Source organism: Polypterus senegalus, chromosome 3, assembly GCF_016835505.1.
Source record: "Polypterus senegalus isolate Bchr_013 chromosome 3, ASM1683550v1, whole genome shotgun sequence".
In the NCBI taxonomy this organism is placed as follows: Eukaryota; Metazoa; Chordata; class Cladistia; order Polypteriformes; family Polypteridae; genus Polypterus; species Polypterus senegalus.
Window position 1 is genome coordinate 11,211,051 of NC_053156.1, and position 27,364 is coordinate 11,238,414.

Genomic DNA, 27,364 nt, shown 5'->3' on the forward strand with positions numbered 1-27,364 from the left:
GGACACTTCAGCACAGAAGATGAAGAACATCCTGGGAGACCAAGTGAAGGGACGAGAACCAGAAAACGAGGATGTCACTCCCTCCGTGATCATGGGGGATTGAAGAATGCCTGCTGAAGAGAGACCCCTTCATGTATCTCCACAGACAGCCAGACGGGTGGTCCCAAATGTCTCACTCAATCGAGTGGTTGCTTCACAAGCCATTCTGGACCCTTTCAGGAGGGATCAGTTTGTTACTACGGGTGACACTTGGGTCCATTATGTACAAGAGCGACAAGACCGACCTGAAGAACGAAGACACGGTACCCCCGCGTCCACAGACGTCAGAAGCCATCACCTCGCCTGCTTATCAGAATTCATCATTGGACTACCTGGAAATGAGAGCAACCATCGCTACACGGACCACTTCTGGACTCGCGGACTCAGGAGCTGCTCTCCCACCATGGAGGAGGGCATTCACAGGGCGACTTGAGGAGAACGCTGTTTGTCACAAGGCTCTACTGACCTGGCCTGAGCCCCCCATGATGATCACCTCTTCAAAAAAAGATACCTGAAGGGACAAAAATGAATTCAAGCAGCTGCCGAGTGAGTGGTTCACAGATCTGCTTTGACGGGTTGAAGAAGTTGGAGTGACAAACTAAAAAGTGTGGCGAGCGTATTGGGGCAAAGACGGCTAAGGTGCCAACAGTACTGTCTGGGCACATTCTGTCAAAAACTGATCCCACGTCCACATCGTCACACCTTACTGTACGTGTCGAGGCCTCAGACTGGTCATTTGACTCATGCGGTTTCTATCCGAGTGACCCAACGGTGGTACACCTTCTGGGGTGGCAAGTTTTCCATTATCTCACTCCACCTGCGTCTCTTCCTCTATTCGTTTTTTTTTTTTTTTAATTTTGTTTCATCCACTTCAGGGCCACGGGGGACCACCAACTTCAACGGAAAAATTCCAACCACTACCGAGGTGCCAGTCCATCGCATAAGGCCACCACTGCTATAAGGAGGGTAAGTTAAGAGATGCCAGTCAAACCACCCACACCCTTGGATGACAAAAAGGCCCAAGGAGGTACTGCGGTGCCCCAAACCCAACACTTCTGATAAACCGACAAATGTAATTTCAATAGAAATCTGAACCTGGTTATTACATAAATAAAAACTGAGAACGCAGCCAGCCTGCAGACTGGAAGGGCGACATGTGACCCATTTAATCAGTGCCAAGGCCTCGCCATCATTTACTCCATGTGACACTTTTTTTTTTTTTTTTTTGCTGCAGAGGTTTTCTATGTGAAAGAGCTTCACTTAGCGGGAATGTATGAAAGCGGTGCCACTGCCCTCGCCAAGTGTGCCAACGTTGCTCCTTTTTGGGGTAAGCTCAAGTCCAGGTGGCACCTCAGCCCAAATTGTGTACTGAAGAAGATGGGGACAAATATTAGAGACACCCTCCCCTGCCATCTCTTTTTAAATAACAAATTCACGACTCTGTTAGCACACAGGCTACTGGTGAGAGGAAGAGGAGGATGGCGGTATATGTACACAAGTCCATGCGCCGCACAAACATTCACAAAACTTTACAGAGCGGCAACAGGCCTGGCAGAGGGGGGGATCCTTCACCACGAGCTGAAAAGTTTCAAGAGTTGGCTCAGTTGCCCGTCGACCACAGCAACCGAAGGGTATGGGTATCCAACGAGTGAGTGATTGGCATGGCAGGTCCGCCCACTTGGGCAAATCAATTCATCACAGACAACTGTGTTCTTCAAGAGGTGGCCTTCTAAATTTCTCCTTAATTTCTGCCGCTGCCCCCTCCGGAAATCACAACAAGTGCAAATATTGTCGACATTTGGCTCACGTGGAGGTGGCTCAGCGTCGTCTGCTCACGTATCCAGTGTAAGACCTCCTCGGGAGCCGGAAGGCGGCCTCAGATTGGCAGCAGGCCACTTCCGCAGACGCATCCGAAACGTTTATTTAAAAAAAGAGGAAAAAACAAAACAAAAAAAACCAAAAGCGCACCGCACCAGCTCGGGGTCTCAGAAGTCCACGTCATCGGGGTCCGTGCTACTCGACGCTCCCGTCGTCGCCTCCTCCTGAGCCTTCTCTCCCCACACAAACTGGTAGTTGTTCTCCAGCTCCTGCTGCCTCTGCTGCTCTTTGTAAACCTCCTCTGTGCCACTCGTCTGCCAAGAAGAGAAGAAAGAAAGAAAAACACAAAAGTCACAAGAATGGCCATTAGAGTGAGGAGGAACGGACAGAAACCGCTGAGCCGTCCAGAGAGGACAGTGAAATATCTGAGCCACGTCAAACGTGGGCCTGACCTGACTATGAAACCTCAGGAGCAGACCAATTAGAAGACGACATTTTATTTATATAGCGCCTTTCTAGTACACAAGGAGCTTGCAATGAAAGAGTTCCCAAAATTCAACAAGAGGGAAACTGCGGTGGGTTTTGATAACGAAACCTCTGTGGGCCTGCGGCCATTACAGGGAGCATACAGGGTGTCCCAGAGCCCGGTGGCAATACCACCACAAGTCTACAGTCGTGGGGGTCCAAAGCTTTGAGAGTCACCCCAGTGTTGGTTTGCTACTTCAGTGTCTTTAGAGCTTTATGTCAGATGAGATACTGAAGTAGAATGACAAGCACTTCAGAAGTTTCAAAGGCTTTGACTGACAAGGACATGACGTTGATGCCCAGAGAGTCCATATCTGCAGTGTTGGCCCTTTTCTCATTTTCAAGACCTCTGTGATTCGCCCTGGCAGGCTGTCACTCAACTTCTGGGCCCAATCCTGACTGATGGCACCGCCCACTCTTGCATAATCAGAATTGGTGGCTTTTTGTTTGTCCACCCGCCTCTTTCAGGGCCATCTTAACAGCATTATAGCACCCCCCAGGCAAAGCAGTGCACTGAAGCCCCCCTACCTACACAACCACACAGCAAGTCACACCATGCGACCCCCAGGCAACTGCCCAGTGTGCCCAATGCATAAGGCAACACTGGCCTCTTGAGTATTGACCCCAAGTTCTCAATGGGGAGTTTCCAGGCCATGGACCTCAAATGTCGATGATTTGATGGCCGAGCCACTCAGTTGTCACTTTTGATTGACAAGGACATGACGTTGATGCACAGAGTGTCCATATTTGCAGTGTTGGCTCTTCTTTTTCAAGACCTCTGTGATTCGCCCTGGCAGGCTGTCACTCAACTTCTGGGCCCAATCCTGACTGATGGCACTGCCCATTCTTGTATAATCAGAACTGGTGGTATTTTTTTTTTGTCCACCAGTCACAACATATGTAGATTAGCATGGGACCCACGGGACAACTACCAGGCATGCCCATACGTTAAGACAGTCCTGTCCTCTTGAGATTTGACCCCAAGTTCTCAACGGAGAGTTTCCTGGCCATGGACTCCAAATGTTGATGTCTTGTTCCCTGAGCCACTCAGCTGTCACTCTGGCCTTATGGCCCCGGTGCTCCATCATGTTGGTCACCAGACTGTTCTTTGATGGTTGCCAGAAGTTGCTCTCAGTTGATGTTTTGCTCCCATTCTTTATCCATGCCTGTGTTCTGAGCCCTGCACTGCCTTGGCTGACATGAATGTTCTCAGGATGCTTTACTGTTGGCCTGATGGTAGCGCCGCTCACCTTTTCTTTTTTTTTTTGGATGCCCCAAACAATCGGAAAGGGGATTCACCTGAGAAAATGACTTGACCCCAGCAGTCCAATCCCAGAATATCAGTACGTCCCTGATGGCTTCTTTGCTGCCCTTATTGATACCCACCAGGCCATCCTCCAAAAGTCTTTGCCTCACTCACACCTGCCTGCCTGAGCCAGCTCTGCCCTGGTGACTTTGTCAGGAACTTCTATTTCAACAAAATAAAGCAAAAAAAAAATATTTTTACTAAATTATAAAATGCTCTGGTTGAAATTATGACCTTTGTGTTGTTAGGGTAGGTTTCGACCCAGTTATGATAATACGATGATAAAGCAATAATTAGAGCCACTAATGCACTGTCAGCTGACACACTGACAAGCAGCTCCTCTCCTAATCATGTGAGTTTTCTCATTTTGCGTGGCTTTCCAGGATACCTGCACAAAAACAAAACAAACAAAGACGGCCATGTCCAGACATGTGAGGTGAATTCACTCATTTGAGTGGCCATTTGACTTGCAGAGTGCACATTTACAATTTGCAGCATGCAAAAATGAGAAGAAGATTTCCAGTGAGCCAAGTTCTGGATCATATTTTTGGTGAAAATGAAGGAGAGGACACAGAGCAGCATAGCGATTCAGATGAGCAGGTTTCTGAGAAGGAAGACAATGTGGGGTTATCATCCAGAAGACACAGACACATCTGATGAGTCGGATGAGGAGGTCACTGGTGCTGAAGCTGCTCCTGCTGAAAGATTCAAGTCCAAAAATGGTAAGATCTTTTGGAGCTCAGTACCTCGTGATGTACATGGCAGGGCAGCTGCTGCAAATGTCATCCAAATGACCCCTGGAATCACAAGGTTTGCTCTGACCAGAGTCCGTGACATCAAGACATGTTTTGAGCTATTTATGCCATTGTCACTAAAAAGAATCATCATTACTATGACGAACCTTGAAGGAAAAAAAGTCCATGGCGACATGTGGAAAGACATTGATGAGGAATACCTGGATGCTTTCATTGGTGTCCTTCTTGTTGGAGTGTACAGATCCTGCAATGAGGCCACTGATAGTCTATGGGACGCATCAACAGGCAGAAATATTTTCTGGGCAACAATGTCACTTCAGACATTTCAAATGATATCAAGAGTCCTCAGAAAGAGGTGTCAGGTCTGCCCAAGCAGTAAGGACAGAAAGACAAATGGATTGAGTTTCAACTGCAAGAAATATCTCAGCAGAGAACACACAGAAAGTGTCACTTCTTGCCACACATGCCTCTAAACACACACACACATACACAAGCAGGTTTTTCCTCTGATTTAGCTTTGTATTAGTTTTGGAACTTGTAATTGATTTCTATTTGTTTGATTTTCTTGATTGTTTTTTGTTTATTTGACCATGCAAATATATATTTTGTGTCATGACCTGTTCTGCTTTTCATTTTTTCAGTTTATATTAAAGTTCTATTGTTAAAAAAATATTTTTTTGCCTTTTCTTGATGTAAAGATCTATGGGTCAAAATTGACCCGTAACACCATAGATGTCACTTTAGTTATTAATATTAAAATGAAAATATACAGGCAATAAGAACCTGGACACAAATAGAAGAACATACACAGGCTTGGACCACAATAGAAGTAAAATCCTGCAGTACTTCTTTGTATTCCTTGCTTTGTGCTCCAACAAACACACGTTATCGGCAGTACACTAATAACCCAATTGTGCTCCACTCACTTAGAATCTGGAACCAATGTAGAAAGCATTTTAAGACGGAGAAGCTTCTATCTGTGGCACCTCTGCAAGAGAACCACCTCTTTCAACCCTCACAAACATATGCAGTTTTAATATCTGGAAAAAATTTGGAATTAACTTGCTTAGAGATCTTTATATAGACAACGTCTTTGCATCCTATGAACAATTACATTCCAAATTTAACATTCCAGCTACACATTTCTTTCACTATCTTCAAATCAGGAACTTTGTTAAACAGAACCTTCCAGATTTTCCTCATCTTGCACCCTCATCCACGCTGGAAAAAATAGTGCTCAATTTCAAGGAGTTAGTCACCATCTCTACAATATATAAAATCATTTTACAGTCCCTCCCTTTCAAAGATCCAAGAGGACCCTGGGAAAAAGATCTCTCAATTAATATATCAGAAAAGGAGTGGAAAGTAGCAATGCAGAGAATTCACTCGAGCTCCATATGCTAAAGCATACAATTATACAACTCAAAATTATATATCGAGCACATCTGTCTCGACTAAAACTCTCCAAAATGTTTCCAGGACATGATCCAACCTGCGAACGTTGCAACCAAGCCCCAGCCTCACTAGGTCACATGTTCTGGGCCTGCACCAAATTAACATTATTCTGGACAAAAATTTTTAATTACCTTTCAGATAGCCTTGGACTCACAATCCCTCCTAACCCATTAACAGCTGTGTTTGGGGGTCTTCCAGAGGGGCTTAAAGTGGAGAAGGACAAACAAATTGTGATTGCATTCACTACACTGTTGGCACGCAGACTTATTCTGATAAACTGGAAGAACCCAAACTCTCCTCTTTTAAGTCAGTGGGAAACCGATGTGTTATATTATTAGATATTGGAAAAAATCAAATACTCAGTTAGAGGATCTGTACAGACATTTTTCAAAACATGGCAGGATCTAATCAGTAATATTTTAAAATAAATTCATAAAGCACAGAGAATTTTTTTTTAAATTAGGTATGTTTACAAGCCTTAAATTTAACGTTATTTGGCTTGATCTCTCTCTCAGGGGTGGGGATCGATCTGTTCTTAACTCAATTTCTCTTTTTGTAAAATCTTGATTGCTTTGTATGGATTGTAATAAAATTAATAAAAATAAAAATAAAAAAAAAAATATTAAAATGAAAAAATAAATAAAACAAACTTATTTAAGAGATGTGTTCTATACCCCTCAGTATTAGTCAGGTAACACAACCACCTTTTATTTATTAATATGATTCTCTTGAGGTTCATTTTACCATTTTTTTAAATTGAAATCAAGGGGTATACTGACAAAAAAAGGCCCAAAGTATTAAAACCAACATTTTCATGGCTAAGGAAGCCTAACAAGGTAACCAAGAGATGAGAAACAAATTGGATGATAGCTTATTGTTTTTAGTGTATTTTATAGCTGATTTAATACATGGGTCAAAACCGACCCGTTAACATAAGAGATGATAACAGAAAGCTAACACAAGAGGAGGGCTATTGTAACTCCATCAGCGTGACAAAGTGACCTCCAGCCTTGTCCTCATCGTCACTCTCACCTGTGCCAACGAGAGGACCACTGAAGTGACGTCAGCAGGTCCTTTGGTGGCAGGGCTGATGCACGGTGGTGTTTGGGATGTCATGGCAGAGAGGGACTTTACAATTCATTACCATTCCCCCGATCGCTTGTCAGAACATTCCGGAGTCGATGCAAATTGCCATCCTATAAAAACTGAGGCAGCAAACTTTGTGAAAATTCATATTGGTGTGATTCTCAAAACTTCTGGCCACGACTGCACACCACAGGTTAGCTGCAGGCCTTGAAAGGAATTACATGCAGAACGTTTTTTGAATGACAGCTCAATCAATCGCAGGGCCTGTAAATAATTTTGAGATGCCCAATATTTATCTCAGTAGTGTGAAATCCCCTCTACAGTAAACCACTTTTGAAGAGCTCCATTGAACCCTTTGATTTGTGCAGGCTGCAACTTACAGTAACTGGACACTCCCTTTTTTATATTCATTAGTGATTTCTATCAGAAAAATTTTAAACTTGTAAGCATAAAGCAGCGGCGAGTCTCGACCAATACTCACACCTGGTAACTGAAGACAACAAGAACCACTTCAAAACATCATCATCATAATAATAATTCTTAACATGTATATAGCACTTTACATAGTGAGTGAGGAGCCACTTCTACCACCAACAACGTGCGACATCCACCTGGACGATGTGATGGCAGCCATTTTTGTGCCAGTACTCTCACCACACATGAGCTATTAGGTGGTGAAGGGGTGAGAGAGACAGTTAACCAATCAGATACAGGGGCTGATTAGGGGGCCAGCATGTCTAGGCTGTGGTGGGCCAAGCTTGGAATACTCCCTACACTTCATAAAGGATGCCCAGGGATTTTTAGTGACCACAGAGAGTCAGGACCTCAGCTTTAGGTCTCATCTGAAGGACAGCACCATGTTTACAGTACGGGTCCCCGTCACTGCACTGGGGGCATTGGGATCCACGTTCACGGGATTCGACGTGCTAATTGATAGTATTCTTGACATAGTGAACTCATCATTAGATACTGGGGTCTTCCCAGACTGTCTTAAGACTGCTGCAGTTAAACCCCTACTCAAGAAAAATAATCTTGACTCCTCTGCTTTTGAAAATTTTAGCACCGTCTTTCTTAAGTAAAATTCTAGAGAAGGCAGTCATTATGCAGCTAAATGACCATCTCAATAAACCTGCTATTCTTGATAAGTTTCAGAAAAACTCACAGCACAGAAACTGCACTCGGCTCCATCTGGGGTCCGCTGCTCTTTTTGATTTACATGCTTCCGTTAGGTCAGATTATCTCAGGTTACAACGTGAGCTACCACAGCTATGCTGATGACCCCCAGCTGTACTTATCAATAGCACCTGATGACCCCAATTCTGTTTCACTAACACAACGTCTTACTTGTGTTTCTGAATGGATGAGTAGTAACTTTCTCAAGCTAAATAAAGAAAAAACTGACATTTTAGTGATTGGCAATAATGGATATAATGAGGTTATTAGAAATAAACTTGATGCATTAGGATTAAAAGTCAAGACGGAGGTAAAGAATTTAGGGGTAACTGTTGACTGTGACCTGAGTTTTAAATCGCATATTAATAAGATCACTAGGACAGCATTTTTTCACTTAAGAAATATAACAAAAGTTAGACCTCTTATGTCATTTCAAGATGCTGAGAAATGAGTTGACGCTTTTGTTTTCAGTCGATTACTGTAACGCACTCCTCTGAGGACCACCCAAAAAAGACATCAAACGAGTGCAGAATGGAGCTGCTAGAATCCTAACTAGGAAAAGAAAATCTGAGCACCTCACCCCAGTCTGAGCGTCACAACACTGGTTACCTGTGTCATTCAGAATTGACTTTAAAATCCTGCTTATGGTTTACAAAGCCTTCAATAATCTGCTCCATCTTATATATTGGAATGTCTGACATCTTATATTCCAAATCTTAACCTTAGATCCTCAAATGAGTGTCTCCTTAGAATTCCAAGAGCTAAACTTAAAAGAAGTGGTGAGGCGGGCGGCCTTCTGCTGTTATGCACCTCAAATCTGGAATAGCCTGCCAATAGGAACTCACCAGGCTGATACAGTGGAGCACATTAAAGAACTGCTGACAACACATTACTGTAACATGGCCTTCTCATAACCTCATTTTAGTTTAATCCTGATGCTCTGCATATTTAATTAATTATCATAATTATTCATGGTGACTCTAAAATCCGTACTGACCCCTACTCTCTCTTCTGTTCTTTTCCCGGTTTTCTGCACCATCACTACCTGATCAAAGCACCGTGATGTCCTACATTGATGGATTAAAGGCCAGAAGTCCACGTGACCGTCATCATCAAGTCCTTCCATGAGAAACCTTAATACCATGAGGACTGATTGAGGTCATTTATGTGAGGTTGAATGCCCAGAGTGGGCCAGGTGGTCTCGTGGCCTCGGACCCCCTGCAGATTTTATTTTTTCTCCAGCCGTCTGGAGTTTTTTTTGTTTATGCTGTCCTCCCTGGCCATCGGACCTTACTTTTATTCTATGTTAGTGTTCATTAATTTTATTTATTTTGTCTTTTTTCTTTTTCTTCATCATGTAAAGCACTTTGAGTTGCATTATTTGTATTAAAATGTGCTATAGAAATAAATGCTGTTGTTCAGACAAAAGGGTAGGCACCAAACTGGATTCACCAACAGCCATGCAGCAATCCCAGTCTTTTCCTGGTTGGTCTCCCACCAAAGTACAGTGGAACCTCGGGTCACGACCGTAATTTGCTCCAAAACTCTTTGGTTGTGACCCAAAGTAAATTTCCCCCACAGGATTGTATGTAAATACAATTAATCCGTTCCAGACCGTATGAACTGTATGTAAATATATATTTTTTAAAGATTTTTAAGCACAAAAACAGTTAATCATACCATAGAATGCACAGTGTAATAGTAAACTAAACATAAAAACATTGAATAACAACAACTGATAAAACCTTGAACAGAGAGAACTAATCTTGCAGTCTCTTTAAAAACAAGCCCGGTACCTTCTTTAACTGCCTTCTCGCGCTCGCTCTCGCACGCTCGCTGCACAGAGAGACTGAACACGAGTGGAAATCACTGGCTTGTTCGCATACCGAGCGTGTGGTCGTGAACAGAGGCAAAAGTTTGGTGAACCTTTTGGTCGTAACCTGATTTGTACGTGGTCCGAGACGTTTGTGACCCGAGGTTCCACTGTACTGGCCGGGCCACTTAGCTTCAGGTGGATGATCTCAACTGAAGTGCAGGTGGTGTGGATGCTGAACCCTCATGAGGATCCTGGAGGGGGGCACGGGAGTCCACACAAAATCAGTCTTTTGTGGACTTAGAGAAGCTGTCTGACCGATTCTGTGAGGGGTTGCTGGGAGAGTACAGAGTCCCTGTTATAACTGCAGTGAAAGCCGAGTCCGCGTACTCAGACAAACATCAGCACCGCTTCCAGTGATTGAAGGGGGGCCAGAATAGACAAGGCCGGGGTGGGCAATTTAGCACTGGGACATAAAGTGCACTTTTTGTGCATAATGTTGGTGACAAAAGGTCATTTTTGTGACAAACCACTCTGCAGAACAGCAACGGGCACACTGCATTACGTGAAACAGGACATAGTACAGTGGACGGGAAAGAAGTATGTGATCCCCTGCTGACTTACCAAGAAATGAAGAGTCTCTAATGTTTATAGTAGTTTCATTTTAACAGAGAAAGAGAAACAGAATATCAACCAAAAATCCAGAAAATAAAACATCACCCCAAAGTTTTCAATTGATTTGCATGTCATTGAGTGAAATCAGGATTTGATCATCTACAAGCCAGGCAGAATTCTGGCTCCCACAGATTACAACCAATCAATCACAGATCCTCCTGATCTCAACTCATGATGTGTATAAAGCACTCCTGTCCACAGAATCCATTTCTTCCACTATAAGACCAGAGAGCTATCAAAGGACGTCAGGGACAAGGCTGGAATGGGCTACAAGACCATCAGCAAGAAGCTCGGGGAGAAGGTGACAACTGCTGGTGTGATTATTCAGAAATGGATGAAATAGAAAATGACCATCAGTCGCCCCTCAGTCTGGAGGTCCATGCAAGATCTCACCTCATGGGGTGGCGAGGATGATGATGAGAAAGGTGAGGGATCAGCCCAAAACTACACGGGGGGAGACTGTTAATGATCTGAAGGCAGTTGGGACCACCAGAGTCACAACACATACCATTGGTAACACACTACGCTGTAATGGTGCCTGCAAGGTCCCCCTGCTCAAGAAGGCACACACACTGCACAGGCCTGCCTTAAGTTTGCCGGTGAACATCTAAATGATTCAGAGAAGGTTCGAGAGAAAGTGCTGTAGTCAGATGAAACCAAAATTGAGCATCAACTTGACCCAACATGTTTGGAGGAAGAGAAATGCCGAGTGTGACCCAAAGAATGCCATCCCCACAGTCAAACATCCAAAGAATGTTTAACTAATCTCTCCTCACCCTGCCAAAACCCCAGACCTTGGCAACCCACCAAGACTCTAAACTCCTCTGTCAAAACCACACAGACGGGCACACCTTAAAACAAACCAGTCCGATCGTGACAATCGCCAAGAGTTACAAAGTATGAAATGCTGTTTGGAAAGCAAGAGGAAGACAAACATCTGTCATATTGATATCAGTGTTCTTGTTATCAGGGAACCCTAAAACGCCAAGATCCATCGAAAACTGTAGATTGACATTTTAGACCCCCGTATAGACAATAGGCAATAATGGGGTGTGGGCACAAAGCAAAAAGCTGTGCACAGATCTCGAGCCTCCCTTGGATTCCTGGTTTACATTTGACTGTTGGTAAAGTTTCACATTCTGATCTCTGCCACATACTTAAAATAATTTAGATAGATACATTTTTATTGTCATTGTCACTTTTACAAAGAAACACCACAATTGAAGGTGCAGTCGAGAGAGAAAATAATAACAAACCGAATAGTAAGAAAAGTACTTTACAAAATATACAAATTGCACTGGTTGACTTCAGGTCTACATCGCACATTTAGAGAATGATATGGAGAAGTTTTATTCCGAGTTCAGGGCCATGAGTGCTTTTGGATAAAAACTTTTTTTTTTCCTTATAATTAATTTTATTGTAATCATTCCATACAAATCAATCAATTTTTACAATAAATAGTATTGAGAACAAGTCGCTCCCCACCCCTGAGAGAGAGAGAGAGAGAGAGAGAGAGAGAGCAACGCCAACGGAGTAAAACTTAAAGCTTGTAAACAAACCTAAATTGAGGAGTTTGATAGGCCAATAGAGATGAATGGAGAAGAAAAAGAAATGCGGAAATAATTGCTTCCTCTGTGCTTTAAGAGCTTATTCTAAAGTATTATTGATTAAATCCCGCCATGTTTTGAAGAAAATCTGTACAGATCCTCGGAGTATTTGATTTTTTCCAATATCTAATAGTATAACACATCAGTTTCCCACTGACTTAAAAGAGGAGAGTTTGGGTTCTTCCAGTTTAGCTAAATAAGTCTACGTGCCAATAGTGTAGTGAATGCAATCCAAGTTTGTTTGTCTTTCTCCACTTTAAACCCATCTGGAAGAACCCCAAACACAGCTGTTAGTGGGTTAGGAGGGATTGTGAGTCCAAGGCTGTCTGAAAGGTAATTAAAATTTTGGTCCAGAATGACGTTAATTTGGTGCAGGCCCAGAACATGTGACCCAGTGAGGCTGGGACTTGATTGCAGCGTTCGCAGATTGGATCTCGCCCTGGAAACATTTTGGAGAGTTTTAGTCGAGACAGATGTGCTCGATATATAATTTTGTGTTGAATAATTGTATGCTTTGCGCATATGGAGCTCGAGTGAAGTCTCTGCATCTCTACCTTCCACTCCTTTTCCGATATATTAATTAAGAGATCTTTTTCCCAGTGTCCTCTTGGATCTTTGAAAGGGAGGGACTGTAAAATAATTTTATATATTGCAGAGATGGTGTCTAAGTCCTCAAATTGAGCAATATTTTTTCAGCATGGACGAAGGTGCAATATGAGGAAAATCGGGAAGGTTCTGTTTAACAAAGTTCCTGATTTGAAGATAGTGAAAGAAATGTGTAGCTGGAATGTTAAATTTAGAATGTAATTGTTCATAGGATGCAAAGACATTGTCTATATAAAGATCTCTAAGCAATTTAATCGCAAACGTTTTCCAGATATTAAAAACTGCGTATGTTTGCGAAGGTTGAAAGAGGTGGTTCTCTTGCAGAGGTGCCACAGATAAAAAGCTTCTCCATCTTAAAATGCTTTCTACATTGGCTCCATATTCTGAGTGAGTGAAGCACAATTGGGTTATCAGTGTATTGCCGATCATTTGCATTTATTGGGGCACAAAGCAGGGAATATAAAGAAGTACTGCAGGATTTTACTTCTATTGCGGACCAGGCCTGTGTATGTTCATCTATTTGTGTCCAGGTTTTTATAGCTTGTATGTTTGCTGCCCAGTAATAAAACTGAACTGGGTAGAGCCATGCCACCTTCTGCCTTAGGTCTTTGTAGGGGTCGCTCTTTGGATATGTGGATGTTTTGAGTTCCAAATAAATGAGGTTACTGCTGAATCTAATTAGAGTAGAGTCTCGCTTATTCGACATAAACAGGCAGGCTGAACGTCGGATAAGCGAAAAATGTTGGATAATGGCAGGTGTTAGGAAAAAACCTATTAAAAGTCAAACTATGTTATAATTTTACACATTACGAACCTAATAATCATGTTTTACAACAAAACAGAATAAATTAACAGAAAAAATGAACTTACAGTTACAGAATTGTCTGACGTTAAATACAGTATGTACTGTACTTAAAAAGTTCAGTCATGTGATGATTTAAAGACATTTTTGATCGTAGTCTGCTTTCCTTACGAGTGCCGTTTCTTCACTGTGAAGTCTTGAAATCTTTGCAGCATCATTACGTCGATTCCTGTAGGTTCTTCTTGTTGCTCAATGTAATTAATTGCAGTTTCTAGCCTTAACTCCGTCACTAATATAGTCAACATCCGTACGAGCATATACCGTTTACTACAGCATTGTCACTGCGTGTGTGTGTGTGTGTGTTTGTGCTGTGACGTGTGAGTCCCCGTCTTGCACCTGAAAACTCGAAGCCGAGTCTCAGTACTTTTAGCAACACCAGCTTTATTAAACTTGAAACATATCAGTCTCGTGGAGCAATAGCGCGAGTTTTCCGCATTCGACTTATACGACTGACATTATAAAATACTGAAAATTATATGGTAAAAAACAAGCCAAGACTTATACGCAGGTGAAATTAAACATGAATATATAGTTGTGCTTGAAAGTTTGTGAACCCTTTAGAATTTTCTAGATTTCTCCATAAATATGACCTAAAACATCATCAGATCTTCACTCAAGTCCTACAAGTAGGTAAAGAGAAACCAGTTAAACAAATGAGACAAAAATATTATACTTGGTCATTTATTTATTGAGGAAAATGATCGAATATTACATATTTGTGAGTGGCAAACGTATGTGACCCTTTGCTTTCAGTATCTGCTGTGACCCCCCAATAACTGCAACTAAACGTTTCCGGTAACTTCTGCTCATTCCTGCACATCGGCTTGGAGGAATTTTCGTCCATTCCTCCGTACAGAACAGCTTCAACTCTGGGATGTTGGTGGGTTTCCTCACATGAACTGCTCTCTTCAGGTCCTTCCACAACATTTCGATTGGATTAAGGTCAGGACTTTGACTTGGCCATTCCAGAACATTCACTTTATTCTTCTTTAACCATTCTTTGGTAGAACGACTTGTGTGCTTAGGGTCGTTGTCTTGCTGCATGACCCACCTTCTCTTGAGATTCAGTTCATGGACAGATGGCTTGACATTTTCCTTTAGAATTCTCTGATATAATTCAGAATTCATTGTTCCATCAACGAAGGCAAGTCGTCCTGGCCCAGATGTAGCAGAACAGGCCCAAACCATGATACTACCACCACCATGTTTCACAGATGAGATGAGGTTCTTATGCTGGAACTTGAAACAACAACAGCGCGGTTATTTAATGTAGCGGGATCTTTCATTCTCCTATACACAGACACAGCAGTCAGGCAGGGTCGGGGGAAAGTAATACTAAGCCCAGTGCATGTATAACGTCCCTTGTTCCTTGTGTCGCTTATAGCATGTCCACGATCTTTTCGGATTGGCTTTTACATCGAACTGCTACAGCGCTGGGAGACTGCGATTGCTTTGAGACGCTCTTACGCATGTCGTCCCATTGGATGGAATCCCACAAGAGTTTAGAAACTCACTCACACCAGCCATGATTCTTTTCAAAGTAAAGTGCAGGTTAATTTGCTTTATGTATTTTTACTTTATATTTTGTATTAATCATTTTTATATAAATAGTTTTGGGTTGTGGAACGAATCATCTGAGTTTCCATTATTTTATTATGGGGAAATTTGCATTGATATACTGTACAGGTGGTTTGGACTGCAAGCATATTTCCAGAACGAATTATGCTCGCAAACTGAGGTTCCACTGCAATTAGCTGCAGTAGAGTTGGGAGCAACAAAAAATAGACTACGCTCACACTCGCAACTTGCAGTTCTTGTTTGATGCGTATTTTTTGTTTGTTTTTTTTTTGCGGTGGGACGTCGGATAATACAGAATGCTGGATAAGCGAAGGTAGGATAAGCGAGACTCTACTGTAGTTAAAAAATGATCTATTGATTTATATTGGAATGTTTTGAAATAAAAAAAGCCGCCATAAAAACTGTTTTTAAGGTGGTTTGTCCTGGTTTTCACTGCTCTGTATCTCTTGCCCAATGCCAAAAGCTGGAAGAGGCAATGACTGGGATGTGATGAATCCTGTGAAATGTCTATTGCTTTTTTTGCGGCATCGGGAGGTGTAGATTTGTTCCAGAGTGGGGAGGGTACGACCAATTGTTCTCTCCCCTGTCCCGACGACCCTGTGGAGCGCCGTACCACAAACACAGTTTGTACGTGCGCACACTCTCAATGGAACAGTGATAAAGGGCAAGGAGCAGATTTTTGGGGAGACGGTTCTTTCAGGATTCTCAGAAAATACAGTCTCTGCTGCACCTTCTTTAGCAGCTCCTTGGTGTTGGCGCTCCAGGTCAGGTCATCCTCCAGCTCAATGCCCAGAAACATGTACATTGTGACCCTCTCCCCACAGGCCCCCATACGCCAATGATGAGTGGCTGGATGTCAGTTTTGTTTTTTTCTTAAGTCGATAGCAAGCGCCTTTCGTTTTTGTGGTGTTGAGGAGCAGGTTATGGACTGTGCACCACTCTGACAGCCGCTCCACCTCGTCCCTGTATGCCAGCTCACCCTCCTTGACGAGATGAATCCGACACCCATTGTATCATCCGCGAACTTTATGATCTCGTTGCTATGGTGAGTGGGGACACAGTCATGTGTAGAGGAGCGGGCTGAGCACACAACCCTGTGGCGCCCCGGTGTTGAGGCTGAGAGCAGTGAATAATAAAGAAGGAACCTGAAGAATTTTTAAATAAACTCCACCAAAAACCCTAAATGTTGGCCACCCATCAACAGTGCAAACTCCTCTGACACACATTAACCTTAAAGAAACCGACCAGTCTCACCGTGACAATCACCAAGAATTACAAAGAATGAAATGCTGCTTGGAAAGCAAAAGGAATCTGGAAATCAAAGAGCTGGAATCCAAGGAGTCGGCGAGCAGGTGGTTAAGGAGGTGAGTGAGGACAGACACAAACCCACCACACGGGGGTCACGGGGAACATTCAGTCCTTCAGATTACAGAACAGCAAATGCAGCAAAACAAAACGACCGAACAGATAAAAGACGAAGGGCTGATCCAAGTACCGTATATACTTGTAACACCCGAAAAACCGATCATAACATCAGACCCTGACATGTACGGCCGTTCAAAAATACGACACAAATTTATTATTTTTTTTTTACATCTTCTTGCCTCCTCCAATATCTCATCAGTTTCTAAGACACATCGAATTTTGTTGCAGCAGCGCAGTTACCAATTTCTTTCGCCACATCAACTACTTTTCATTTTAAACCAGCTTCCTATTCTCTTCTGATCGTAAAATAAGGAATGCTCTTACAACAAAGGTGTATGAGGGTGTGAGATACAAAAAACACAAAACAGTGCAAACGTCACTTCGGAATAGTTTGAGTATTACTGTGTGATCACGTAGGCACAATACATAGAAAACAAAAGCTGCGTGCCCCGTGGTTACTCTTTCAGGTGGGCGGGCGTTAGCATATCAGTCTCGTGGAGCAATAGCGCGAGTTTTCCGCATTATAAAATACTGAAAATGACATGGTAAAAAACAAGCCCCGACTTATACGCAGGAGAAATTAAACATGAATATATAGTTGTGCTTGAAAGTTTGTGAACCCTTTAGAATCTTCTAGATTTCTCCATAAATATGACCTAAAACATCATCAGATCTTCACTCAAGTCCTACAAGTACATAAAGAGAAACCAGTTAAACAAATGAGACAAAAATATTATACTTGGTCATTTATTTATTGAGGAAAATGATCGAATATTACATATTTGTGAGTGGCAAACGTATGTGACCCTTTGCTTTCAGTATCTGCTGTGACCCCCCAATAACTGCAACTAAACGTTTCCGGTAACTTCTGCTCATTCCTGCACACCGGCTTGGAGGAATTTCAGCCCATTCCTCCGTACAGAACAGCTTCAACTCTGGGATGTTGGTGGGTTTCCTCACATGAACTGCTCTCTTCAGGTCCTTCCACAACATCTCAATTGGGTTACGGTCAGGACTTTGACTTGGCCATTCCAGAACATTCACTTTATTCTTCTTTAACCATTCTTTGGTAGAACGACTTGTGTGCTTAGGGGTCGTTGTCTTGCTGCATGACCCACCTTCTCTTGAGATTCAGTTCATGGACAGATGTCCTGACATTTTCCTTTAGAATTCTCTGATATAATTCAGAATTCATTGTTCCATCAACGAAGGCAAGTCGTCCTGGCACAGATGCAGCAGAACAGGCCCACATCATGATACTGCCACCACCATGTTTCACAGATGAGATGAGGTTCTTATGCTGGAATGCAGTGTTTTCCTTTCTCCAAACATAACGCTTTTCATTTAAAATAAAAAGTTCTATTTTGGTCTCGTCCGTCCACAGAATATTCTTCCAATAGCCTTCTGGTTTGTCCACGTGATCTTTAGCAAACTGCAGACGAGCACTAATGTTTTTTTTGCAGAGCAGTGGCTTTCTCCCTGCAACCCTGCCATGCACACCATTGTTGTTCAGTGTTCTCCTGATGGTGGACTCATGAACATGAACATTAGCCAATGTGAGAGAGGCCTTCAGTTGCTTAGAAGTTCCCCTGGGGTCCTTTGTGACCTCGCTGACTATTACACGTGTGCTTTGCTCTTGGAGTGATCTTTGTTGGTCGACCACTCCTGGGGAGGGTAATAATGGTCTTGAATTTCCTCCATTTGTACACAATCTGTCTGACTGTGGATTGGTGGAGTCCAAACTCTTTAGAGATGGTTTTGTAACCTTTTCCAGCCTGATGAGCATCAACAACTCTTTTTGTGAGGTTCTCAGAAATCTCCTTTGTTCGTGCCATGATACACTTCCACAAACGTGTTGTGAGGAGCAGACTTTGATAGATCCTGTTCTTGAAATAACACAGGGTGCCCACTCACACCTGATTGGCATCCCATTGATTGAAAACCCGGACTCCTGACACCTCACCTTCAAACTAACTGATCATCCGTGAGGTTCACATACGTCTGCCACTCACAAATATGGAATATTCAATCATTTTCCTCAATACATAAATGACCGAGTATAATATTATTTTTGTCTCATTTGTTTAACTGGTTTCTCTTTACCTACTTTTAGGACTTGAGTGAAAATCTGATGATGTTTTAGTTCATATTTATGCAGAAATATAGAAAATTATAAAGGGTTCACAAACTTTCAAGCACAACTGTATACAGTAACTAAAAGGTCAGTGAGGTGAACAAGCATCACGAGGAAAATAATGAAAAAAAGCAACTATGGAAAAGAGCAACCAGCACAGAATTCGTGTTGAACAGTCTGGTTTAGATGGAGAGAATGTGCCTGACGAGTGTGATGGAAATGCAGATGATCTGAGATGTGTGCACATCGGTGGTCCTGATTTTCAGAAAGCCTTTGATCGAGTCTGCCACGATCGGCTACAGAAAAACGAGAAGTCAGGGTGCGGTATGTGGTGCAACACTGGGAAGCTAAGGGGCTATAGGGAGAGGTGGGTGATGCGCCGAGTGAGGGGTCAGTCGTGGGGCCTCTGCTATTGAGAACCCAAGCCAAACTCTGTTAGTGCTGGCCAATTTCCTATTAATTAATTCCCAATTAATGTAACAAAAAAAATAAAAAATAAAAATAAAGATAAAATGAATTTCATTACGACACAAATAAAGGTATACAGAACAGATTTTGTTTTCCACTGTGTTTTAAAGATGAGGTGGAGGCCATCATTAGCAATAGACTCTTCGAGAGGATTTCTGAACGCTCCGCATGACTCGTTTGGCCATTTCATGGTGAATAGTGCTCTTGAGGGCTGCAAGGTTTTGAGGTCGGTGTGTATAGACCTTCGACTTGAGAAAAGTGAGATCAGGCGAACGTGAAGGCTACCCGACATCGCCATGCAGGGAGATCAACTCCCTCGGAAAATTTGCATGGATCTCCACGCAGGCCACATGAGCCGTGGCTCCAGGGATCCACCACATTCCATTTCTTCCAGTTCCCTAGCATTTCAATGTGACGTTCTGAAGTGACGGTGACCGTTGCTCCCCACTCCTAAAAGAGGTAAGAGCCTACCATGCCATATTCTGCAGCGATGCCCCAAACTGTAACACGCGTGCTCACTATGCAGGGGTCTCTGATGAAGTTCACGAGGGTTGGTTTCAGCCTAGGGGCGAAAGTTTCGCTTATTTACGCTGTAGCGGGGCTACATTGAATTAGTGTTGTCAATGTTTGTGCCGAGTGCGTTTTGTTTTCATTGTCCCGTTTGCTGTTTATCGTGTGCGTCAGTGAATGCAGTGCCCGGGGAGGGATGATGGCCAACGCAGCCCCAAGATGGAAAGCACCTGTTCACAGTTAATCAAGTACAACCAGCTCATCACTACATAACCAATCAGGAGGGAACAGAGAGGAGAAGGAGGAAGACGGAGATCACAATTCAGTTACAACGACCCACCAGCACCTGTTAATTTTCCACATCACGCTTTGGGATCCTGTTTGTTTTTCATTCTGCCGGACTTTCACCATTGTCCACCACATGCCGAGGATTCACGGTGAGGTTGCTCCATTTTTGTTTCCGGGAAATTCAAACACATCACCTATCTGTTGAACAGTCATCCGCATTCAGGACAGTTTTATACTTGGACTCAAATTCACGATCATTGGCATTTCCGTATTCATTTATCTTTATTTGTTACTGGGACAAGGGAGGGTTTTGTTATTGTGTATTTTTATATATATATATAAGGCAGTCAAAGAGCCTAAAGGTGAGTGAAATCTCGCGAGACAAGGGTTTATCACGTGGTGCTTACCTGACTCTCTTTCTATCTACAGAAAACCGGAAGACAAGTAAAACAGTCGCAAAATCACAAATCCAAAATGGCCGCGATGACGTCACTTCCGGGTTCCATCTGATGACGTCACTTCCGGTTCCAACTTCGATTACTTCAGTCTGCTCTTGGTGACGTTGGTTCCGTGGTCCGCCTCCAAAGCGTCACTTCCTGCCAACCACTTCCTCCCATCATCCCATCCTCTATATAAACGCCATTTTGTTACAGCATTTCATTCATTTGTGTACTGAAAAGGTCATATTTGGATCATTCTTTTCATTTTGTCTGGGCGACAATATACGGGGATAAAACCCCAAAACTTTTTCTATTTTTGAGGACTCGTTATTTATTACAATATATATATATATATATATATATATATATATATATATAATGGTGTTGTCACGTTATTGCTTTGGTGGTGGTTTATACATATATATTTTCTACTTGTGAAATTTGTATTTTTTGTTATTTCATTTAATATAATTAATCACTTATTTTTACATATCTGCTTTTGTGTGCCTAGGTTTAATCCATCGATTGTGGGGAAAATTGCATTTGTTAGAGGTTCGGCTTGATTTATAAGATTCACCTCAGTAATTTGTCCAGGCCACAGGTCTTGGTGGTGTAGCTGCCGGCTGGGTAAGGGGTCGGCCGTTACAACGCAACCATTCAAACGGCAATGGGCTGACGTCACATGACGATGGCATCTTGATCAACGGTTTGCAGAATGTTGGCGTACAACTCTCTACGGCCCTCCCAGTCTCGCTCAGTGAGCTCCTGCACTGCCATCATTTTGTATGAAAGGACATGAAGGTCATCATGCAAAATCAAAGACATGAGGCAGGAGGGCGCGGAACGTCTAGGAGACTGCAAAATGGATGCCCTTACAGCTTGGATGTTTTCTGGCATTCGTACAGCCCGAGGATAGCCTGGAGATTTTCTGTTCAGTGTTGTACCCATCTGTCTAAATGTAGCCACCCACTGAAGTATTGTTTTCCGATTTGGGACGTCACCTATAGGAGGAATGCTGCGTTCGGAAGGCGCGTTGTGTAACAATGATGGATTCGTTGTTTTTGAGGAACGCTTTGACAGCGAAAGAAACGGTGTGCACTGGACCACGGCATGTGGCCTGCCGACTGAAAGCTACAAAGGATCGCCTATCAAAGGACCCCCCATGCCACCCAAACAACCCACTTGGCTGCCTCCACCTGACCTTGAGAAATGGGAATCTTCGTTTTGGTTCACCCTGTATTACATGAGGGAAGTAAAAACGTAACATTTGGATACACGATGGGAGGTGTGAAAGACCCTCATGACTTGATTTCTCAGCGTTCACTTCCCATTGAGGAGGCTACTGAGATGTCAGCTGGAGTCAAAGTCAACGGACATGCTTATAACACATGAATGAGGTCTCATCTGGAGAACTATGGGTAGTTTTGATCTTCATATTACAAAAAAATGACACAGCAGTGACAGAGAAGTTGCAGGGAAGAGTGAGAAGGCTGTGTGGAATATGGCCGGCCAGTCATCCCCGGCCAATACCCCCAGGCCACCAGGTGGAGCCCTCCCTGCAGCATGGAGGGGCCCTGAATGCCAGCAGGGAATTATGGAGCATGGAGTTCTTATCCACAGCCCTGCTGGATACCACGGGGACTGCTAGAAGGCGCGGCAGGGAGGAACGATGAAGGTTTTCCCTACAACCCGGAAGTGCGTCCGAGTCACATTGACAAAGGGAATGACGTGCTTCCGGATTAAAGAAGAGGAGATTTTATCTGACCTGGAAGTGCTAGGAAGTCACATGGACGGCGGGTTCAAAAGCACTTCCGGGTCAAGGACTATAAAAGAATTATGGGAAATCCCAGACGTCGAGCTGAGTCGGGAGGAAGGGTGGTAACGTGCCTGGGAGTGGTGGAGGATTATTGTTTGTTGTATTGGAGAGTTATCTGTACGAGTATTGTGGTGTTTTGTGCACTGTTTTTTAATAATAAAGTCAGTAATTGGACTTTTACCTGGTGTCTGAGGGTTCAAGAGGATGATAGCACCCTCAATCTGTCACAGCTGATTCAAGAACATGGTGATCGAGAGGCAAAGCGAGCCCACCGAGATTAAGAGGCGACATGAAGAGAGAACTCCACATTATGAATGAGTACAGGAGATTCCAGTCGTTACGTTAAAATCAATTCAACAAGAAAAAGGAAAACCTTCAAACAAGTTAGGATCAGATTTCACACAAACGTTACAAAACGTGTCGTCATGCGGCAGAACCACAGGCACGTGACATAAATGACCAAGTAATGCGGCTGACCGTAGGACCGTGGGGACCTTCAAATGTCATTTTGGGAAAATTACCATATACAGGTAGACCAAGATTTTCCAAACTTTTTCGGCTGCAGACCCCTTTACCAAAAACTTTTAAAACCATCGACCCCCTAGTCACATGCAAGGTTTTTTCATGTCTGCACTTGCTTTGATACGTTCGATAAGACAATGCACAGACATGTTTGTGCTACATGTATTTTCATGCATTCTAACGCGTGGCTCTTTTAATGACACATTTTCGTTCGCAAGTTTGGTATGTAATGTATTTTTTATCAAAAAAGTGAATTATTTTACTTCTTAATTAGGTACCTACTGGAATCATAGATACAGTGGTACCTCGATATACGTCTTTAATCCGTTCCAGATCCTTTGACTTATACCAAACAGGATGTATAGCAAACAAATTTTTTCCATAAGAAATAAAAGGAAAATGATGAATCTGTTCCCATGAAAAAAAAATCCTATTGTTATTGGCATATTATACATTGATGGGGTTGTATAAAATAATTTAAAACACTGCTTAATACTAAAATACATAAATACAAAATCAATTAGATGAAAAAAATGAAAATTTAACCGCAATTCACTTTTTAATAACGTCTTTGTTTTTCACAATCGTAGATACCGGCATTCTTGGCATACGGTATGCAGCAGCCATGTCCCGGATACGCATGCCACCTTCATACTTTTCAACAATCTATTCAAATTTACACAAAATCCTGTGAAAATTCACAGAGAGTTATAGCGTGGGTTGTTCACTGAATGCTAGCAACTGACGTACTGACACTCGTGGGCAGTCGTGGCTTTGTCTCGAGAGAGAGGTAAACAAGGGTAGCACACGAGTCGTATTCCAAACAAAGGTCGTATTCCAAGCAAAATTTTTCATGTCCAAACAGGACGTATACCAAGTTGGACTTATTCGAAAGCGGACGTATACTGAGGTACCACTGTATTTTGAAGTAACAAACAAATAGCAGAAGTAAAGGGATCTATTTTTGCGGTCGTCGACCTTTAAATTTTTTTATTCAAACTATCGACCCCTTTGGGAACTCTTGGTATACACTCACGTAGAAGTCATGTCTTGAAATCCGAAAAATCGATCATAAAAATCAGACCCCGACTTATAAGCCCGTTCAAAAATACGACACTTCAATTTTTTTTCCCCATCATCTTGCCTCCTCCAATCTCACTCCAGTTTCTCAGACACATCGAATTTTGTTTCAACAGCACAGTTACCAATTTCTTTCCCCATTTCAATGACATTTAATTTAAAACCAGCTTCATATTTTCTTCTCATCGTAGATAAGGGATGCTCTTACGATGAAGGTGAATGAGGGTGTGAGATACAAAAAACAACAAACAGTGCAAACCTCGCTTTGGAATAGCCTGGGTATCACCATGTGGTCACGTAGGCACAATACATAGAAAACAAAAGGCCGTGTGCCCCGTAGTTATTCTGTCAGGTGGGCGGGCATTAGCATATAGTAATCTCCAGGACCAATAGCGTGAGGTTTCCACATTCAACTTGTATAACCGGCATTATAAAATACTGGAAATTACACAATAAAATCAAGACCCGACTTATAGAACTTAAACGCGAGTAGATACGGTAGGTGAATAGGAATGGCAGGCTTTGTTGGGCTTGTCGAGATTGTTTTGATGTCCACAGATTTATAAAGGATGCAGAAAACAAGTGAACAGGATCTACTGGCTTGTTGAGCTGCATGGTGCGTTGTTGTCAAAACCATGCAAATGTGAATTTCCCAAAGAATGAAAGACGAGGCAGAAGAGTTGAATGCGAGTGCTGGACATTCAGAGCTCTCCACCTTCACTGCCTCACATTTCGTTTTTTTTTTTTGAGGCCTTGTGCTAAATTTACTTTGATTAAATTTCTACCACATCAAGGAATGCTCAATACCTGAGAATGACAAAGCAAAAAGGAGGATTTTAGGGGTTTTTGAAAATGTACTAAAAAAAAAAAATAAAAATAACGCAAATGTCCCATTGTCATATGTATTCAGCTTGGCTCATTCTGTTGATCATCACGGAGATGCCTGCAGTCCATTTGTGGTCAACTCAGTGAACTGGACCGGATAAGGCAAGGCGCGCGCACACACACACACACACTTGTCTATAGACAGTCCCACAGTTGAGCAAAAACCACACCGTGAGGTCCAAGGAATTGCCTGCAGACATTAGAAACAGGACCATCGAGGCACAGAGCTGAGGAGGAATTACAGAGTTTAAAGGTTCTGACAGAGTGACCATCGGGTTGTTGGTCACCTCCCTGACTAAGGCCCTTCTCCCCTGATCGCTCAGTTTAGATGGCCGGCCAGCTCTAGGAAGAGTCCTGGTGGTTTCGAACTTCTTTCACTTACAGATGATGGAGGCCACTGTGCTCATTGGGACCTTCAAAGCAGCAGACATTTTTCTGTAACCTTCCCCAGATTTGTGCCTCGAGACAATCCTGTGTCGGAGGTCTACAGACAATTCCTTTGACTTCATGCTTGGTTTGTACTCTGACATGAACTGTCAACTGTGGGACCTTCTATAGACAGGTGTGTGCCTTTCCAAATCATGTCACTACAACTCAATTGACCACAGGTGGACTCCAATGAAACATCTCAAGGATGATCAGGGGAAACAGGATGCACCTGAGCTCAGTTTGGAGCTTCATGGCAAAGGCTGTGAATACTTATGTTCATGTGCTTTCTCAATTTTTTTTATTTTTAATAAATTTGCAAAAACCTCAAGTAAACTTTTTTCACGCTGTCATTATGGGGTGTTTTGTGTAGAATTCTGAGGAAAAAAATGAATTTAATCCATTTAGGAATAAGGCTGTAACTTAACAAAATGTGGAAAAAGTGATGCACTGTATATACTGTATATATCCAGACTTCACTATTAGTCCTATTTTCTATTATTCTTTGTTTCACTGGTATTATTATTCCTGTAATAAATACCATGCTGCTGTTAACTTTCTATGCTTTGTCTTCATGTCATGTGATTGAAGTAATAAGGTAGATTTCTTTGAGCACCTGGTAAAGTCGGAGGTTTGCCATACGCTCTGTGCTGTGAGGTTTATTAAGGCAGAGGGTGTGAGTGCCACTCAAAAGTAGGGAACAGGACGTCAAGTAAGGCATTCTTGGTTGATAAATGGCCTATAGTCAAGGATGCTGAGCCTTTGTATGTTTAAATGAATTCTTAGGAGACCAAAAGTAATATTTAGGTCTGAGATATATTTAAAACATTGTAAAATGTTCAAGCCGATAATAAGCAACTCTTCTTAAGTGCTGAGTGACTGACTGTGTTATTCCTAAGGAACTTGTGTGGTTTAAAGTGCTAGGTTAACCGGCTATGTGTGTGTGTCATTCATGGGGCACTGTTGACTTTATCTCTAACCTCTCTCTCTCTCATTCCTCCTAGGGCACGAAGCAGAAGCAGAAAATGGCCGACGGTGGGGTAACTCGCGTTGAAATCGTAGTTGAAGAACTCCAGGCACTCAACGAACAGATTCAGAAACTCCTGTGACGACGGAGATACCTTAGAGATCTGAAGGCCCGGCTGTTGGATAAACTGTCCTCACCATCTGTAACCGGAAACATCAACCAGCGTTGTGCCGACCTCACCCCCGCGTCTCGTAGGAGCGACGCCGCTGATGACCTCGGTGGATTTCAGCTATGCAGGCGGGGGTTCAAGGCCAGAGCACCTCCATCGACACAGGCGAGCATTTTATCTCAGAACCGGTTTGACCCTCTCCGCGTCCCCAGTTCGCCTTCAGCCCCTGGTGATGTATTAGTGGTAGGTGATTCTATCGTTAGAAACCTCAATATCGCATGCCCTAATGAAAAATCGTTTGTTTCTTGTTTTCCGGTGCTCGTGTCCGAGATGTAATGAACGCGCCAGCAGTCTAGAAACACAAGGAGAGGGCAGTTGGAGCAATCGTTCTGCATGCCGGCGTAAACGATATAAGGCACCGACAATCAGAAATCCTGAAGGCTGACTTCGCAGCTTTGATTAAAGACACGAAGGAGAGGACCCCATCGGCAAAGATCTTCGTTTGGTCCACTACCTCGTCAGACGATCCAACGAGTACTACAGTCGTCTGCTAGGGTTGAACAACTGGCTACAGGGTTTCTGCAAGAAGAAGGATGTCGGTTTCATCAACAATTGGAATCTCTTTTGGAAAGGCGCGTCTCTTCAAGCGTGATGGCCTGCATCCGAACAGTTTCGGCGCCGGGTCCTCTGAAAACATATCGAAGGTAATTCGTTTTCTTGACTATCTATCTCTGCTCTTAACCCTTTCCGAAATTATACTGTTGTGCTAGGACATGATGAATGTTTAATAGAGTCTTCCGTTAAAGTGCACAACATTAATACAGTAATAAGCAATCTCAATGCACGTAGAAAACCTAGGAAATACGGCATAAACTCCAATAATCTAATTAAAATCACTATTTTAGAGGAACAATGTATTAAAACTATAAAACAGAT

The 27,364-nt window shown here is 42.8% G+C and overlaps 1 protein-coding gene across 1 annotated transcript in view; it reads right to left on the minus strand.

The window, feature by feature from the left end:
* Positions 1-1,177: 1,177 nt before the first annotated feature.
* The window catches only part of os9 (OS9 endoplasmic reticulum lectin), a 113,823-nt gene continuing 87,636 nt past the window's right edge, over positions 1,178-27,364 (minus strand). The window contains 1 exon segment of the mRNA XM_039749597.1: positions 1,178-2,171. Within this exon segment, the coding sequence (XP_039605531.1) occupies positions 2,025-2,171 (147 nt within the window). The 3' untranslated portion in view covers positions 1,178-2,024.